Consider the following 19,968-nt stretch of genomic DNA (forward strand, 5'->3'; position numbering starts at 1 on the left):
TGGCTGAAGAAAAACAAAATGAAGACTTTGGAGTGGCCTAGTCAAAGTCCTGACCTGAATCCTATTGAGATGTTGTGGCATGACCTTAAAAAGGCGGTTCATGCTAGAAAACCCTCAAATAAAGCTGAATTACAACAATTCTGCAAAGATGAGTGGGCCAAAATTCCTCCAGAGCGCTGTAAAAGACTCGTTGCAAGTTATCGCAAACGCTTGATTGCAGTTATTGCTGCTAAGGGTGGCCCAACCAGTTATTAGGTTCAGGGGGCAATTACTTTTTCACACATGGCCATGTAGGTTTGGATTTTTTTTCTCCCTAAATAATAAAAACCCTCATTTAAAAACTGCATTTTGTGTTTACTTGTGTTATCTTTGACTAATAGTTAAATGTGTTTGATGATCAGAAACATTTTGTGTGACAAACATGCAAAAGAATAAGAAATCAGGAAGGGGGCAAATAGTTTTTCACACCACTGTAGATGAGAGGCAGTTCCGATTGCTTGCCTTAATCTCCTTAGTATATTGATTAAGGGTGAGCGAAAAGGAACTTGTATTTGTCTTGGCACTCGTTGCCCATGTTATTTTCAGCTTGGTGGCCAGGCAACAAGTGCCCTGTGTACCATTACTATTGTAGTAAGAAGAGAACAACACAAGGACAATTCCCTATTGGTCTGACTACCACAACTAAGGAATAGCTATGGATTACAAAAACAATTTCAAGCATTGACACACAAAGTAAAAGGATGAAACCTACTGCTGCACATGAAACAGACTGACAGACATAAGGTTAATTCCAAGCAAAGCAGGTAGAAACCAGTAGTATTTGATACAATGCAGCATTATATAAGGTTTGGGGGGGGGGGGGTAATTATGTGTTGATATATGAAACTGGCTATTTGCTGTATTCTAATTAGCAACAAATCTCTAAATGGAATAGAATGTTGGAGTGTGTTGCACTTTACCCGTTATATTTAGCCATTGCATGCATCCAATTACTACAAAAGCACCACAGTCAACTCATGCGCTAGGGCAGACAAAATAAACCTGTTTTTTTCATTTTTATTGAAATGCAACTGTGAAAATGTAAATAGAGGTATGGAACCTGTTACCCAGAATGCTTGGGATCTGGAGTTTTCTGGGTATAGAAAGTCATTTTGAGTTATTTGGATCTCCATACCTTAAAGAAGGAAAGGTAAAAACTAAGTAAGCTTTATCAGAAAGGTCTATGTAAATACAGCACTGCTGCACTGAGTCCTCTATCAAAAGAAACACAGGATTTCTTGTCTCCATTAATGTTCTTTGGTATCAGACTTCCTCTCTTTTAGGGCTCCTTCAGGTTTGGGGCACAAGTCTGCTCAGTTCTCTCCTCTCTCCCTCCCATAAAAATGCATAAGAACTCACTTCCGCCTCCCTAAGGAATGTGTGATCTGAGCTTCCAACGGCTATAACTGCAGCAGGAAGCTACCAAGACCAAGCTAAAGTGGTAGCTACTATTGGAGGGAGCTTCTAGGGCTCTTTACTCGGGTACAGTAAAAGCTTTCTGCTGAATAAATATAGCGTTCCAGGTGGCACTAATGTGGCGAATCTATTGGCAGTAAAATGCCAAAATGATTTCTACTTTAAGTCTACTTAAAAAATCATTTAAATTTTAATTAAACCCAATAGGATTGTTTTGCCTCCAATAAGGATTAATGAAATCTTAGCTGGGATCAAGTACAAGGTACTGTTTTATTACTGTTTTGCAATTTTGAATTAAAATGGAGTCTGTGGGAGATGACCGTCCTGTTATTTGGAGCTTTCTTGAAGGTTTCCAGATAACAGATCCCATACCTGCATTAAAAAAATCCTAAAAAATAAATTTTACAATTACTAAATATCTCTAAATCCTTTGCAAAAAATTTTTGCAGTGCAATAAAATGTTTTGCAAATCATTAAGCTGACAGAATGCACATTTTTTTTCTCTAAGTATATTTACAATGATCTCTCTATAGTACATTTTGCCAGAAATAACCTATTGTTTGGAAAAGCAATTTGCTGTACAGTGATTTTTATTACCTGTAATTTTTGAAGAGAATAAAATTCTCATGTAATTTTCAAGGACATTGAAGGAAAGGAGAAATGTGTGAGGCGTGAACTACACAAAAGGTGAGCTCAAACATTTTCTGACATTTTCATTTTATTAGAGGCATCGTAAAAAGCAAGGGGAAAAAAACTGTCTTGGCAAAATTCTTCCTTTCATTTTTCTTTTCCTGGTGCCCCAGTTAACCCTTCCAACCCAGGTTTCCAGCCTGAGCAAGCCGACGTAGCCGTAACATTGAGCTGAGGTGCCGGAGGATAACTGTGAGGGGAGTGTGGGTCCCAGCGATACATCCGACAGCAGAATATCTGTCCCTCTCGACCAATAAAGACTTGCTATAAATGCCACAAGTTATACATTCGGATGATACGTCTAGTCCATTCTCTGGTTCTCGTCACATACGGCGTGCTTTGCGTGGGCGACAGCCATTGTGGGGAATGGGGGTGTTGTCTGTTATTGAAATCACTTCTAGTCCTCCCATTGTCAAACCTTTAATGGCAGACTAAAAGGTGGAAAAAATGTTTTAATACACATTGCCTTCTTGGCTTTATACTTTTAAATATCGCATTAGAAGACCTTCATCATTCCCTTTACCTTGGTTGGTACATTTCCATGCTGCACAGGATTTCCCATTAACATTTTTTTTTTCAAAATGCTTTGAATGAACATACAGTTAGGCAGACTTTTGCATTCTAAAACTGCGTAAGATATAACAATTTAAATGTTAAATGTTCCTAGTCTGTAAATTATACAGTATGTGAAAAGGCCAACAGTATCGGTTCCATTTACCCTTATATGTACAGTAACAACGAAGGAACCTGTTGTGCATACAGATTGTTTTTTTCTTTTCTTCATATTTACTTGAAGGGGGGATTCACCTTTACATGAACTTTGTTATAGAAGAGTAGATTCTAAGCAACCTTTCGATTGGTCTTCATTTTTACTCCTTATAGTTCTAAATTATTTGCTGCCTTCTTCCAGCTTTCAAATTGGGCCTCTGATCCCAGCCACCAAAAAAACTATTGCTCTGTGAGCTTTCAATTTTATTGTTATTCTTACTTTTTATGACTTAACTTTCTATCCCATTTCCCTCCTATCTATATTCCAGTCTATTATTTAAACCGCTGCCTGGTTGCTAGGGCAGTTTGGACACTAGCAACCAGATAGCTGCTAAAATTCCAAACTGGAGAGCTGCTGAACAAAAAGCTAAATAATGCAAATAAAAAGAGAAAACCAATTGCAAATTGCCTCACAATATCAATCTCTACATCATACTTAAAGTTAATTTTAAGCTGAACAACCCCCTATAAGGGAGAATGTGTGAGTATCAATTAATGTAATGAGCTTGAAATCTATCCTACATATTGGTATATTTGAACACAAATACCCAGAGACAATATGAGAGAAGTGGGCCAAGTGAGGCCCATTATTTTTCTAAGTAAACAAGTAAATGTCTGCTTCCTTTACTGTGACTAAGCCTAATTATACATAGAAATATTTCTTTATCCATAGTTGCTGGCTATCACCATTAAGTTAAATGGATATGATCACATACTGACTGGTAGCCCTTCAGCAATACACTTTATTAAAAAAGCTGTGCATAATGTTTTTCCTAGCTTTCACTAACATAGCTAGTTCATTTCGTACTTAGATCAGCTGTCAGTTTAATTCATCTGCCCCATGCTGGCTATGTCTTTAACTGGGTTTTGTAAAAGGTGCAAAAAAAGTGTGCTGCAGGTCTAGTCACCAACAGAAACCAATCAGCAGCAAGCATTTATTTAAAGCAAACATTAAATTGGTTGCTATGGATAATTTCTCATGCTCACATGGTGTGTGCCTTTTTACAAATGAAGGTGGGCTGTTTATTACTATTCATTTTATCTTCTGGAGAACTGTTCACTTTTTTCTGCCCTTCTATTTGGGGGACATTTGTTTGCTACACTCTTCCCAGCCTTATTTGTAGCAAAGCTGAACAATGAGAAGCCTATATGTGGGAGAGGGTTTCTCCTCTAATCACTATACACATTTCAGCTCCAATCTTGTTCTCCCACTTCATGCCCTTTCCTATTATCTTTCTTTCATCTCTAAACCTGTTGCTTCTTCTTTGCAAATTAAAATTTGTAAAATACTAAATAGAACTGCTGTTTTTCTTAATACAGCAGCCCTAAGCAAGAAAAATATCTCTTTTCACCTCCCTTGACTCTATTCTGCATAAGTAGTCCTGCATCTACTCTGGCATTATACACAGGATTGAGTTCTTTCTCTGATATGCCCACCTTGAAGTGGGCGATATCAGATTCATCTGATCATTTGGATCACATTGATGGGATGTGGTCATCAGGGCAAGGACTGCATCAACAAGCCGATGCAGCTCCACTTCATTGGCTGCTTTTATTGGCCCATGGAAGGCCACCTTTACATGTCAAATGTCATATGGGGATTGGCCTATGGGCAATGTTATAGAAATTGTCCAGTTTGTGGCCTTTACAAGTAAACGTTTCCTGTTGGAAATGACCCACCAAAGTGAAGGAGACTAGTGAACGGTCAGTAAGGTGGGGCCTGAATGCAGATGCACAGTAGGTGGCATGGGGTAAAATTATAAAATAACCGATTAAAAAATTAGTTAAAGATGGATATTTACTCTTCAGACTATTTTATGAAGTTTCACCTGCATTCTTTACATGCTCCTAGTTGTGGGCCCATTACACATGGGTGCTGTTCTGTGCAATGGAGATGCACGTTTGAGTGCACATTAATGTATCCACTAATTGATTCCATTATATTCCTCCTGTTTGTATTCCAGGCCTTAGAGAATTGTGTTTTAATCACAGTTTAGTGTAACTGTGTTTTAATGCAACATGATGTGTCTACAGTAAGAGAGAGCTGTGTTTTAAACTCACATAAAACAGCATGTATTTTTAATTGTGCAAAAAACATCCGCATGTAAGAGCCCTTAACTGTAATTTACTAAGTGTACAAGACAGAAATAAGTCAAGTTAGACAATGAGAAGAGAAAAGCCAACTTACCAATCGGCCAGGTCCCAGTCCTTTCAAAACCACGCGCACATGGGAAACACCTTTACCAATAGCTTTCTGGAAAGAAATATTTGGCCATGTGTTATACTAACAAGAAAAGTAGCAATAAGGGTTTGTTTATTGTTGCATAAGATGCCCAATTCCCTGCACTTTATTGTAACATTTCAAATATAAGAATGTATTACTCTGTCAGAAGGGAATAAACACACAGCAACAAATGAGAAGGAGAAAAAGAAGGGAAAAAATGAGATGCAAGACAATTTGACTGGCAATTTGTCCAAGAGTACGGAGGAACCACCCATCCTGATCTGCCCAGCAATAAACAATTATACAACAAATACAGAGTGGCAAGCAGAGAGAAAATTGCCAAGAGAAAATCGTGGCTTATGAATTAAACCACAGGGGTATCAGCTTGAATAAATGGAACAGCCAGCGCCTAATCTATAAGCAGAAAATGCTTTTTAAACTCCTAATGACCCACAACCTGAGAGATGCATTCTTGTGGAAAGGTTTAACTTCTTCCTCTCTGGGCCCCCAGCAAAGTCATTTCTCTGCCATATGTGCTAAAGCCTTTCTATTCTATTCCTTATAATCTGTACATTTGCGTCATGTAATTATATGTTTAAGAAGTTACTTTTTGAACCCGTTGCTTTAAAAAAAAAAAAAAAAAAAAAAAAAAGAAATGATAATTTCTGCTAATCCTATTATATAAGAGGGGAGTAGCTCACCTCACAGCTAGAAAGGACTACACCAGGGAGATCAGCACCAGTAAATAGGCTAGAATTACACACACAATTACACACACTGGAAAGTCTCCATTTACTCATTACCTTCTATGGGTCAACTACTTACTAAAAAGGGTAGTTAGTCTTAAAATTAGCTTTAAGGGTTTGATTGATCAAATTTCTGTAAATGTTACAAACAGTAAGAATAGTTACCACTCAGCAAAACATTACTGATGCTTTAACAATTCATTTTCTGCCATGCAACAAAAAGAATAATTCTGAATCCATGCAAGCATTTTGTATTGCTGAGCACTACCACTACATGGGGCAGAATGGGAATCAGCTGATTAGAGCAGTACAGCACAATCTTATGAGCCTTTAAAGGCTTCAAGAAATGCCTCATTTCATGAAAATATTGCTTAGGAAAGTTTTGATGAAATGTAAAATAGATTGAACTACTGGGCATCCTTCTGGAATTTGCCCAGCAAAATATATTGATATTCTAAAACCAGCTTGGCTGAATGGGACCAAAACAAAATGGCATGAATTCTGGGAAAATGTAGAGTCTGGGTAGATAAAATCAGGGGTCCTAATCTATTCACATCACTCATTAAAAGATACCTAGACCTAAATATGCTCATTTCACTTCTGTATAATCCTGCTAAGCACCTTGTGCCTGTCTAGCCAATTTTGATGAATCCTGTGCAAGTGTGCCTATTGATTCAGGGGAACCCAAGAGCTACTGACACCCAAAAGGTGCCATAAATCCAGGGTTTCCAATGTGGACTGTGTCAACAGGCGCAGCAGACTTGAGTGTAAAACAATTATGTATCAATGTCATTTACACATAAAGCACCTTGCTAAAAATTAATTCAATTACATTGTCTATTGTGTCCCTATTTTTTTTCCATTATAAAGCAGTAATTTGAAAGTTGGCAATATGCATAATGATTTCCTTGATAATGGGGGCATTGATTAATGTATTTGTGTAGAAGGAAAATAAAGTAAAGTTACCCTCCCCAAAAAAGAGAGCAATTGATATATATTTATATATAATTATAAGTTATGTAATGTAAAGCCTTCTAATTGTAGCCTCCCTATACATAAAGGTGACCTTCCTGTTCCTGCTGTATTGTGGTGGATGAGGCCTTGGTAAACATGTATTTTCCCTATAAAAAATGAAGACATGTATTTAATGTTGCATCACATATGCACTGGGGTGTAAATGGGTCCTTTTCTAACATCTCTGCATCTGCCCAAGGCCAATCAGCACACTCATACATGGAGAAGGAAGGATAGAAGCTTTTCTTTCAGTAATTGATGTATGGTACAAGGTGCAGGACAATCATTCATCTAAAAGACAAAATTTAAAAGGTATTCTTGGTTTCCTTTTTAAACAGGGAAAACACTATTTATATTGCTAGCATCACAGAAAGCCTCAGCTCAAAAATGAATGTGCAAATATTTAAAAAAGAAATGAGGACTTGACTGGATAGGTGCTGCCACCTTGTGGGTCATGTTAGCACTGCTGTACGGACACAAAGCATCACACATGAATAGAGACTCTCTGAAGTGTTAGAAATTCATCAATTAATATTCATATATATGAAATTAACTTCAGCTCTACTGGGCATGCCCCCTGAGCTGCTTTACTAACATCAGCTCTCACAGCTAATACATTCCTTGCCAATATTTCTCAGATTAAAAAAAAAAAAAAAAGTAATTGTTTTTGGTTTACTAATTTGAAAACAATTGAACTAAAGAACTGTCATTATACTACTACTACTACTACTAATAATAATAATAATAATAATAAAACCAACTGGATTGTGCAAAACAAACCTTTTTCATGAATAGCATTTGTTATTTCTTCTTGTGGCTCTTTATATATGTAAATGTTTTGTAAGTTCTACTACTGGACGATCTCTTGTTTGAGTCAGATATGCACAATGCAGAGCTGCAACATACCATGGCCAAGACATTTCCAGAAAAAAAAAATGGTTTGGTCCAGAAAGAACACTCAACTCATTTGATTTTAATGAATGAAAAAACAAAAAAAAAACTAATTTATATATATATATATATCAATCCAAATGGTGTCAGCACTCTAAGGCTCAATATTCTGCGGGGTGCTTAGCCAAAATTATGTATGTATAGAAAATAATCATCTGTGGCCAGCACACCCTTCAATGTTTTATCAAAAAAATTTTTATTGAATGAACAAAATATCTTAGTATCCTATACATACAGTGGAGGAAATAATTATTTGACCCCTCACTGATTTTGTAAGTTTGTCCAATGACAAAGAAATGAAAAGTCTCAGAACAGTATCATTTCAATGGTAGGTTTATTTTAACAGTGGCAGATAGCACATCAAAAGGAAAATCGAAAAAATAACTTTAAATAAAAGATAGCAACTGATTTGCATTTCATTGAGTGAAATAAGTTTTTGAACCCTCTAACAAAAAAAGACTTAATACTTAGTGGAAAAACCCTTGTTTGCAAGCACAGAGGTCAAACGTTTCTTGTAATTGATGACCAAGTTTGCGCACATTTTAGGAGGAATGTTGGTCCACTCCTCTTTGCAGATCATCTCTAAATCGAGGCTGTCTCTGTGCAACTCTGAGCTTGAGCTCCCTCCATAGGTTTTCTATTGGATTAAGGTCCGGAGACTGACTAGGCCACTCCATGACCTTAATGTGCTTCTTCTTGAGCCACTCCTTTGTTGCCTTTGCTGTATGTTTTGGGTCATTGTCGTGCTGGAACACCCATCCACAACCCATTTTCAGTTTCCTGGCAGAGGGAAGGAGGTTGTCGTTCAGGATTTCACGATACATGGCTCCGTCCATTTTCCCGTTAATGCGAATAAGTTGTCCTGTGCCCTTAGCAGAAAAACACCCCCAAAGCAAAATGTTTCCACCCCCATGCTTGACGGTGGGGACGGTGTTTTGGGGGTCATAGGCAGCATTTTTCTTCCTCCAAACACAGCGAGTTGAGTTAATGCCAAAGAGCTCTATTTTGGTCTCATCAGACCACAGCACCTTCTCCCAGTCACTCACAGAATCATTCAGGTGTTCATTGGCAAACTTCAGACGGGCCTGCACATGTGCCTTCTTGAGCAGGGGGACCTTGCGAGCCCTGCAGGATTTTAATCCATTGCGGTGTAATGTGTTTCCAATGGTTTTCTTGTTGACTGTGGTCCCTGCTAATTTGAGGTCATTAACTAACTCCTCCCGTGTAGTTCTAGGATGCTTTTTCACCTTTCTCAGAATCATTGACACCCCACGAGGTGAGATCTTGCGTGGAGCCCCAGAGCGAGGTCGATTGATGGTCATTTTGTGCTCCTTCCATTTTCGAACAATCGCACCAACAGTTGTCACCTTCTCTCCCAGCTTCTTGCTAATGGTTCTGTAGCCCATTCCAGCCTTGTGCAGGTCTACAATTTTGTCTCTGACATCCTTGGACAGCTCTTTGGTCTTTCCCATGTTGGAGAGTTTGGAGTCTGCTTGATTGATTGATTCTGTGGACAGGTGTCTTTTATACAGGTGACTAGTTAAGACAGGTGTCCTTAATGAGGTTGACTAATTAAGTAGAAGTGTCTAACCACTCTGTGGGAGCCAGAACTCTTAATGGTTGGTAGGGGTTCAAAAACTTATTTCACTCAATGAAATGCAAATCAGTTGCTATCTTTTATTTAAAGTTATTTTTTCGATTTTCCTTTTGATGTGCTATCTGCCACTGTTAAAATAAACCTACCATTGAAATGATACTGTTCTGAGACTTTTCATTTCTTTGTCATTGGACAAACTTACAAAATCAGTGAGGGGTCAAATAATTATTTCCTCCACTGTATATATATATATATATATATATATATATATATATATATATATATATATATATATATATATTGATAATGGGTGAGTGCAGAGGATAATATATTGAAATCCAAAAGTTTTGGTCATCACTTCTGACCTTCCACAAGGGAGACAAACAGAAAAGTACACAGTACAGTCCCTCCCCTTTTTTAAATGATAAGAGCCCCCAAAACCCCAGTGTGTAACCAGTGTCATTCTGTGGCTACTAAAGCAAATAAAGTGCTGTCTTGTATAAAAAAGGGCATTGACTTAAGGGATGAGAACATAATTTTGCCCCTTTATAGGTCCCTGGTAAGGCCTCACCTTGAGTATGCAGTGCAGTTTTGGGCTCCAGTCCTTAAGAAGGATATTAATGAGCTGGAGAGAGTGCAGAGACGTGCAACTAAACTGGTTAAGGGGATGGAAGATTTAAACTATGAAGTTAGACTGTCGAGGTTGGGGTTGTTTTCTCAGGAAAAGAGGCGCTTGCGAGGGAACATGATTACTCTGTACAGGTACATTAGAGGGGATTATAGGCAGATGGGGGATGTTCTTTTTTCCCATAAAAACAATCAACACACCAGAGGTCACCCCTTTAGATTAGAGTAACGGAGCTTCCATTTGAAGCAGCGTAGGTGGTTTTTCACGGTGAGGGCAGTGAGGTTGGGGAATGCCCTTCCTAGAGATGTGGTAATGGCAGATTCTGTTAATGCCTTTAAGAGGGGCCTGGATGAGTTCTTGAACAATCAGAATATCCAAGGCTATTGTGATACTAATATCTACAGTTAGTATTAGTGGTTGTATATATAGTTTATGTGAGTGTATAGATTGGTAGGTGTGGGTTGTGTGTGCTGGGTTTACTTGGATGGGTTGAACTTGATGGACTCTGGTCTTTTTTCAACCCTATGTAACTATGTAACTAACTATGTAACTATGTAACCTGCAAACAAAGTGTGCTATAGTGTAAGAAAGAAAAGCAAATAAATGTGCTGTAAAAAAACAAAGATACTAATGTTGCCATTCATTTATATATTGCTACATCAAGTTCACTAACAGCTCATCAGGAATGTTGCAATTCACATGTAAACAATAACACTTGCATTTGCATACCAATTTATATTCTGTGCAGAATTCACACAGAGAAGATATTACACACTGCCAAGCTTCAGGTACCAATTGCAGGTATAAAGCAAAGACACGGTTATGGGCTGAGTGTGTACCGGCGCAGCATAACAAATAGAACCATCATAAAGTCTTTTTGCTGCACATCTCCTGACACTTAGGATAGGCTGGACCTCTGAGTGTTCCTACTCTACAGACCAGGGGAAGTGATAATTATCCAGAGGGTCACAGTGACGGGGGTATCAGGGGTAGCAGTGATACATGTGATGCTCTGGGTAAGTAGTTATACCCTCACTGTCCAGGGGTATTTGGATACATGGGGTACCCACACACACATTTTGGCCTTGAAACAGCTAAACCCTCAAAGCAACTTGTCCGGTATCTTATGGAGTTGTCACTGGGGATAAAAACAGGGTCTCTAGATAGGGATTCAGTGTCAGAGCTAGAAGAGGTAACTAGGCAAACTATAAAGGGCATATTTTAAAAATACGTTTATAACATATGAACAGTGTTGAACCGATAATTCTGGGTTTTGCTCTGCCACTTAAAAAACAAAAATATACATTTATAAATTATGCAACCAGATCTAATCAACTAATATAATGGATGAGTAAAGGTAAATATAATACATGGTGTTATTTCGTGAACAATGCAGCCTTACCAATGCACCATTTATTGAATACCACTTTTGATGCTTATTTTGGCATAATATATGTTACACGCCTTTATAAATAAGACCCTTAGCCTTGAAAAATGTGAGCCAATAAACAAGCTTGAATCCAGAGTTCTTCTGTTCTGCAGAATGTCCCATTTTTTTTTCCACTTCACACTAAGTTGAATTATTTTACAACCTGTTACATATGCATTGGGTATATAAGAATGTTAAGGCAAGACTTACTGCTGCAGCAGAAATGCCAGCGGTCTGAGCAGCCACTGCAGTGCTCTTCTTGGCATTTTTGAAGCCTTCTGTACCACAGGACGTGCGCACTAGAGACTGGCTCTCATGACTTGTTACTTGTATATGAGTACTGGGGATAAAAAAAAAACATACAGAGGGCTGAAAATATACAGTTGCAAACTCTTACTCCCACTCTTACTCCCACAGTTCTAATATGCATCTTGGGCATAGAACTGCCTCACCAGCAGTGACAGGCAGTTCCCACTAAAATGAATGAATGATAGCATGGTATATTGCATTTGCATTTAACAAGTTCAGATTGAATACACAAAGGTGCAAAGCTTCCACAGGTAAATGTTATATGAAATACTAACTTACAATTACATATACTCCCAACTCCTTTACTCTGTATAAAAGCTGTGACCATGGTTGACATATGGAATATGGGATAACACTACAGAACCTCATTTGTCACAGGTTGCAAATGGGCACAACTGTCACAGCCAAGGTAATGATATAAAAATGTTGTGATTTTGACATGTTAAATGTTGGGATGCCTCTCCTTTATGAAGCAAGGGCAATCTGCCTTATTTTTTACTCACAATGCAGGGTTATTTCTGTAAATTCCATTCTGCCCCACCTCCTGTTGTGAATTGTGCACAAGTTTGCCTACTGATGTTGGGGAACCCATGGGGTACCACTGTAGCTCTAGGATCCATACAGTGAATAAAAAACAAGATTTACTACCAAATAAAGCCCCCTGTAAGCTGATTGTGTGCATAGTCTACCTAAAAGCCAATCTTAGACCTTATTTGGCACCTCCATTAACTTTTATGATGTTTGTGTTGCTCTCCAAGTCTTTTTACATTTGACTGTGTAGAGTGAGAAAAGGTTGGGGATCCCTGTTTTAGTGTATAGACTCACTGGTGTTTTAGTAGTGCTGTCTTTTGTGTGTTAAGTATTCTGAGATTGCATGCCTATTTACTTTGGAAGACTGAGCAGATGATAACATGTTTCATTATCTTATTACCCTCTATGGCAACCCCTTATAATAAAAGGGCAACATTACACAACAGTTTCTGAGAAGACAGATTTAGTACAGCCATTTGCATTTCCTACGGTATTGATTGGCCTTCATTAGGCCCCTTTCACTTAACTGCAGCTCAATGGTTTGCACAATCACAAAGCCAAGTTCTCAGCATGAGGCTGATAACTGCTGCAAAACTGTGTGCATAATATAGGCTTTTCTTTTTTTCATGGAAAACAGTAACTCGGCCTGGTTTTATATAAGCGAAGATCGTTTTTTCAGTACATTCCATACACAACATGATTTGCTCTTTCTTAAAATATTCATTATCCCAAATGGAAAAAGTAGCAAATGGAAGCATCAGCATTTTGGATTTCAGAAGTAAAAGGCATTATTGTTGCTTCTTGGTGTAGAGATTTGGCACTACACATTACTCTTTAACATACATAAGATAAAAGGGTTTGTTGTTTTTCCTTCCAATACAATTATATTAGTCCTGAAGTTTCAGATATAAACTTTCAGATGGCAAGGTGGCAGAAAAAAAAGCAGTTACAGAATACTAAAACAACCAGTGTAGACAGATTTCATTTTGCAGAGGCAAGCCATACTAGAGTATACTCATGTATTAAAAGGGCAGTATCCATCTAGTATATTAAATAAGTGCCAAATGAACTTACAGCAGTCAAGAAGTTCTTTGTATCAATGTATTAGAAAGCACTAACCCATCACTGCTTTGTTTTTATCTTTACCCTATGTTTCTCCTGCCTTCAGGAATTAGAAGAGTTAAAGGGATACTGCCATGATTTTAATGGTATACTTTTCATTTCTAAATTACACTGTTTACATAGCAAATAATTCACACTGCCATTTAAAATGTTATTCTTGAACCATCAAATGTATTTTTATTTAGCTGTAATATTGGTGTGTAGGCGCTATCTCAGTGCATTGTGCCTGAGTCTGAGCTTTCAGAAGGAGCCAGCGCTACACATTAGAACTGCTTTCAGGTAACCTATTGTTTCTCCTACTCCCATGTAACTGGAGGAGTCCCAAGCCAGATTTGGATTTCTTACTACTGAGTGCTATTCTGATATCTACTGGGAGCTGCTATCTTACTACCTTCCCGTTTTTTTGTTGATTGGCTGCTGATTGGCTGCTGGGGGGAGGGAGTGGGGTGATATCACTCCAATTTACAGCGCAGCAGTAAAGTGTGACTGAAGTTTATCAGAGCACAGGTCACATGGCTATGGTACCCTGGGAAATGAATATGGCTAGCCCCATATGAAATTTAATAATTACAGTTAAAAACAAATCTGAATGGGCTGCCGATTTAGCCCATTCAGACAAAAGCCCTACGACAGGCCTGCAAAACCCATATATGCCCAAAAATTATCCAGATGTCGATCTGGCAGGTTTAAAATTCCCGGATGGTGCATTTTTCAGTGAAGAGATTCACTTGCCCAGGGTCCAAAGTTACCGATTATATTCACTGGGTGGTAGCTAACAATTGCCAGGGGTTTAAAAGTGACTAGAAATTTGCTTGCATTTCACCCTTCCCTTAATTATTTTCAAGTAGGATCAAGTGTAAAAGTATTTTAGTTTCCTACATCTGCACTGGTACAGGAAATAATAAAGCCCATAGTCACCAATACAGCTTGCTTTGGTCAGACTTGGAGAATATCCCAGGGACTATAATAGGTGTGTGTCTGCATACAACATTAGCCTCAGTGATACTCACTTGTTGTAAGTTGCTTTTACATGAGCAATAGGTATTTCTTCAAACTTTTTACCTCCCCACCTTAATTGGCTATTTTGTCCTGGAAGAGGTGGAACTGGACTGCAAATAATCAGAAAGTGAAATAAGATTTAGTAGACAATATTAAATTAACCATCAAAAAATGGTCTGTAGACATGTACAATGCTATCAGCACACCCTGGCCTCTCCAAATCCTTCTGCCAAATGCCCAATGAAGCTTGCATAAAAAGGAAAACCAGCACATGGAGCTTGTGCAGGGCAGGGGCACCCCTGTGTGTTTATTATGTCATATTGCAACATATGTTCTTGACAGCATAAAGAAAGGCACATTTTAAGCATTAAAGTGATTGTACCACTTAACACAGTAAATTATTCCCAGCTAACAACATATCAAACCTGCACACTCCCTGCCTATGTTTGCCATTATTCTGGTCTCCAGTATTACCTAAATGTAAGTGTAAAATATATACAAAAGGCAGCCAGTTTAAATCTTCCACTGCTTCTAGTGTGACTATTTAGCATGCAGTATGCTAACTCTCACATTAATGTAGAAAATGTGTAGGATAGGGGAAACACTTTAATGGAATTGATGGGTGAGCTACAATAGGGATGGTGCCAAAGGCCTTCTAGGTAAACAGCACTAATTAAAAAAAATGTGAAGAATTTTGAAAGCTGCTTTATTTACTTCTGCATACAACTTTTTCACAAGCATGTATTTCAATGAAATCCAACACATAAAAGTTGCGAGAAGGACTGGATAACAACATCTTCATAAGCAAGTCAGATATAATGGCGTTATCACATGCAATGAAAAGGTAAGACTTTTTTTATCATGAAGAAAAAAAACCCCCACCTTCTAATATACCTGTATCTGCAATATACTCACAGGGAATGATGGTTATTTGAATATCCCTTTTTTCATGCAATCTACTGTGCAGTTAATTAATACAATGAAACAAGTATGAGTGTATTACACACCATTATAGGGTTTTTTTGTAATGAAGTCAAGAATCCATAGAGTTCTCACTTCACAATTCTTTGCTTTGTTAGCCCAATCCTAAAAGGTATTGTTGGCAGGACACAAACTTTTACCATTTAACTCACAAGTGCTACATTCTTGTCAAGGTCCTACACTTTATCACGGTTTGTTTGAAGAGCAGGCACTCACTGAGCAAATCTTCAGGCAGAATTCTTGATTAAAAAGTAGATTTATTAGAGTACCGCCTTACACGTTTTGTGTTCACAGACACTTAATCATAGGCCTAGAAGCCTATGATTAACTATTTGTGAAATGCGTAAGGCGGTACTCCAGTAAAGTTACTTTTTTAGTTAAGAATTTTGCCTGAAGATTTGCTCAGTGAGTGCCTGCTCTTCAAACAAATGGTGACCTCCACTCCCCTAGATGAAGTCTCAGGGCAGTGCACCTGAGCCTCTTTCTCCCTGTGGTGAGTTGTGTGTGGAAAAGCAGTCCTACATGTGGGATGTGTGCATTACCTCATTATATGCACTGTTACATTTTCAGTGATAAAGTCATAAACACAATTGTGTTATAATGTTTTACAAAAACAATGTTAAATAAGAAATTCATAATTCACCTAAAATCTTTTGAACTTTGACTCTCAGTTTCTACTTTCAGGCCGCTAACATTCTCACTGGCTTCTTGACTCCTTTGAACACCAACATGTAGTGTACGATGGCTTGATATCTGCAAGGCTCTAAGCCAAAAGACAGAAAATAAAATGAGTTATAAAGTGACTGGAGAGTTTAAATACTACATACAGTAGGAGGAAAAGGAATTCCACAGTGGAGTGGTACAGCCCAAGAGAGGGAATAATACTGAAACAAAAAGGTAGTGGTCAGGGTTATGGCTCATACATAAGCAATGAGTTTCCTAACTGCTGATGGTATAAACATGGAGCCAGATTTCATTTTGATGAATATCATTTGATGTAAGTAAACAACTGAAAGTAAATTAAGTATGATGTAGACCAGTGATCCCCAGCCAGTGGCTCATGAGCAACGTGTTGCTCACCAACCCTTTGGATGTTGCTCCCAGTGGCCTCAAAGTGGGTGCCCATTTTTTAATTTCTGGTTAGGAGGCAAGTTTTGGTTGCATAAAAACCCAGTGTAAAGCTAAACAGAGTCTTCTATAGGCTGTCAGTCCACATAGAGGCTATCAAATAGTCAATTATAGCTTTTATTTGCACCCCCAGGAACTTTTTCTTGCTTGTGTGCTGCCCAACTCTTTTTTCATTTGAATGTGGCCCACGGGTATAAAAGGTTGGGGATCCCTGATGTAGACAGTGGTATTTAAGACATTATGCAATTGGTCTTCATACCTATTTTTACTTTTTGTGCAGCTATGAAACCTGTCATATTATATTTGCTATGCAGCATTCTATATGTTCACAAATGCGCTGGTCAATTAGCAGGGGAGCAGGCACAATATGGGCTCTGTAAGGTGGCACCACACTCAGTTTATTGCAGAGAGAATTTTAAAGGAGACATATTGGAAAAATGGGAAAAACACTCATTTTGTAGGCAATTATGAATAATATATGGTGCTGGTTTTACTTTGTGCTAAAAATTAATCATATCTGTAAAAATGGCCCATTTTTTGAAGCTCCCTTTAGATCCTATCAGTTCTTTGTCCCTGTTTGAAATGAAGGGTGGGCATGTCCTAACGGTCCCTGCCAGAAGCACAGTAGGAGGGGGATAGCCAATCACAACCCTTCAGTCACACATGCAAAGACAGGCTTCAGTTCCCTATCAGGTCAGCCTAGCTGCTGATTGGTTCCTATCCTACAGTGCCTTGTACTGAGATTTGCTGGCTCCCCTGCACATCCAGAGAATTCAGGCAGCAGGAAGTAAAACAGATGGGCGGGACTACTGGGGTTTTGGTGGTCTGAAACACAACTTTTTTTAAGCACAATGCTTCTATATCTAGAGGCATATAATTCACTGGTACATTCATAATTTTTATGATATGTCTCCTTTAAAAAGTAGATATGTGTGAGTGACAGCAACTTGATCAAATAGATCCAAAGAAGCACCCATGATTCAATAGTGCTGAGAAGACTTTATCAGATCACACAGATTTGTGAAACTGAAATATATATTACTTTGCCTACAGTGCAGAGTGCTATCTTGGTTGTTACATTTTTCTAAATGATTGTGACGCTTAACTGTGGCAATGTATTCACTATATGGTTGCTAGGGTCACCGACTACCAAGCAGGCAGTGGTCCCCCCAATGGAACATGGGACAGTATGTATGTATGTATGTATGTATGTATAACTTGATTTATAAAGCGCCACAAGGGTACGCAGCGCTGTACAATCTTACAGAATACAAAATTACACACAGGGAGGACTAGTGATATAATAAATAAATACAATAAATATATATATATAATTGCCATGTGGTATGAGACACAGTAGGAAGGGGGTCCCTGTCCCCTAGAGCTTACAATCTAAGTAGCGAAGAGTCAAAGACAGGCAGTAACAGCCTTATAAATCATCTGCTTACACTTCATTTACACCTATTGCAGATGTAATGCTGTGACGCTAACCTGCTAATTAAAGGGCAGTGACAGAGGCATGTGCAAGCTAATTAGCCATGGGACATCAGAGGGGAGTATGTGCGTATAGGGGAGTATGCATGTGCGTATAGGGGAGTATGCATGTGCGTATAGGGGAGTATGCATGTGCGTATAGGGGAGTATGCATGTGGGTATAGGGGAGTATGCATGTGGGTATAGGGGAGTATGCATGTGCGTATAGGGGAGTATGCATGTGCGTATAGGGGAGTATGCATGTGCGTATAGGGGAGTATGCATGTGGGTATAGGGGAGTATGCATGTGGATATAGGGGAGTATGCATGTGGATATAGGGGAGTATGCATGTGGATATAGGGGAGTATGCATGTGGATATAGGGGAGTATGCATGTGGATATAGGGGAGTATGCATGTGGATATAGGGGAGTATGCATGTGGATATAGGGGAGTATGCATGTGGGTATAGGGGAGTATGCATGTGGGTATAGGGGAGTATGCATGTGGGTATAGGGGAGTATGCATGTGGGTATAGGGGAGTATGCATGTGCGTATAGGGGAGTATGCATGTGCGTATAGGGGAGTATGCATGTGGGTATAGGGGAGTATGCATGTGCGTATAGGGGAGTATGCATGTGGGTATAGGGGAGTATGCATGTGCGTATAGGGGAGTATGCATGTGCATATAGGGGAGTATGCATGTGCGTATAGGGGAGTATGCATGTGCGTATAGGGGAGTATGCATGTGCGTATAGGGGAGTATGCATGTGCATATAGGGGAGTATGCATGTGGGTATAGGGGAGTATGCATGTGGGTATAGGGGAGTATGCATGTGCGTATAGGGGAGTATGCATGTGGGTATAGGGGAGTATGCATGTGCGTATAGGGGAGTATGCATGTGCATATAGGGGAGTATGCATGTGCGTATAGGGGAGTATGCATGTGCGTATAGGGGAGTATGTGCGTATAGGGGAGTATGTGCGTATAGGGGAGTATGTATGTGCGTATAGGGGAGTATGCATGTGCGTATAGGGGAGTATGCATGTGCGTATAGGGGAGTATGCATGTGGGTATAGGGGAGTATGCATGTGGGTATAGGGGAGTATGCATGTGCGTATAGGGGAGTATGTGCGTATAGGGGAGTATGTGCGTATAGGGGAGTATGTATGTGCGTATAGGGGAGTATGTATGTGCGTATAGGGGAGTATGTATGTGCGTATAGGGGAGTATGTATGTGCGTATAGGGGAGTATGTGCGTATAGGGGAGTATGTATGTGCGTATAGGGGAGTATGTATGTGCGTATAGGGGAGTATGTATGTGCGTATAGGGGACGGCAATGCTTAGCTACAGCCACAATGACAGGGTTAAAGAGCAAGTTACTGGCGACCTGACACCAAGGCCAACTTTAACCCACCCCCGCCAGGCTCCTTACCCCGGGGTTTGTAGCCTCCCCACAGAGAGCACACACTTCCACGTTCTCCACAGCGCCGGGTTCATTTCTCCCGGTGTTTCTCCAACACTCTGACAGCAAGGTCACGCCGCCCAAACCATCTACACACGGGTGGTGGGGGGAGAAAGGGACTATAGTTAGCTGTATGCCCCTGCTCCAGATTGCACTAATTCACTGTAATAAATGCAACAAAGCTGGTCATTTAAGTGATCGTAAAACGTGTCGGCTAGTATACAATAAGGCAAAGGACACTGACTGCAGAGTTTACTGGAAAACTAACTGGAAAACATTTTATCCTTTACGATATGTTCCATAGTTACATTAAAATGTGTAATCCAAATAACTGCCATTAATAAATAAACTTTACTAAGCTTATACTGCTAAAATAATAAGGGGCAACTGATATTCGTTCGTGTATTTTATGACACTCTGTATACGCCCACCCCTTTGTGAGATGGTACAGTCCGTC

At 39.1% G+C, this 19,968-nt stretch overlaps 1 protein-coding gene across 1 annotated transcript; it reads right to left on the reverse strand.

The window, feature by feature from the left end:
* Positions 1-2,241: 2,241 nt before the first annotated feature.
* Positions 2,242-19,573, reverse strand: mrps11 (mitochondrial ribosomal protein S11). Its single transcript, NM_001142250.1, is given in 6 exon segments — positions 2,242-2,576; positions 5,102-5,167; positions 11,713-11,842; positions 14,475-14,573; positions 16,088-16,207; positions 19,482-19,573. Coding segments are annotated over 6 exon segments (588 nt in total). The 5' UTR covers positions 19,547-19,573; the 3' UTR covers positions 2,242-2,468.
* Positions 19,574-19,968: the final 395 nt, after the last annotated feature.

Source organism: Xenopus tropicalis, chromosome 3, assembly GCF_000004195.4.
Source record: "Xenopus tropicalis strain Nigerian chromosome 3, UCB_Xtro_10.0, whole genome shotgun sequence".
Classification (NCBI taxonomy): Eukaryota; Metazoa; Chordata; class Amphibia; order Anura; family Pipidae; genus Xenopus; species Xenopus tropicalis.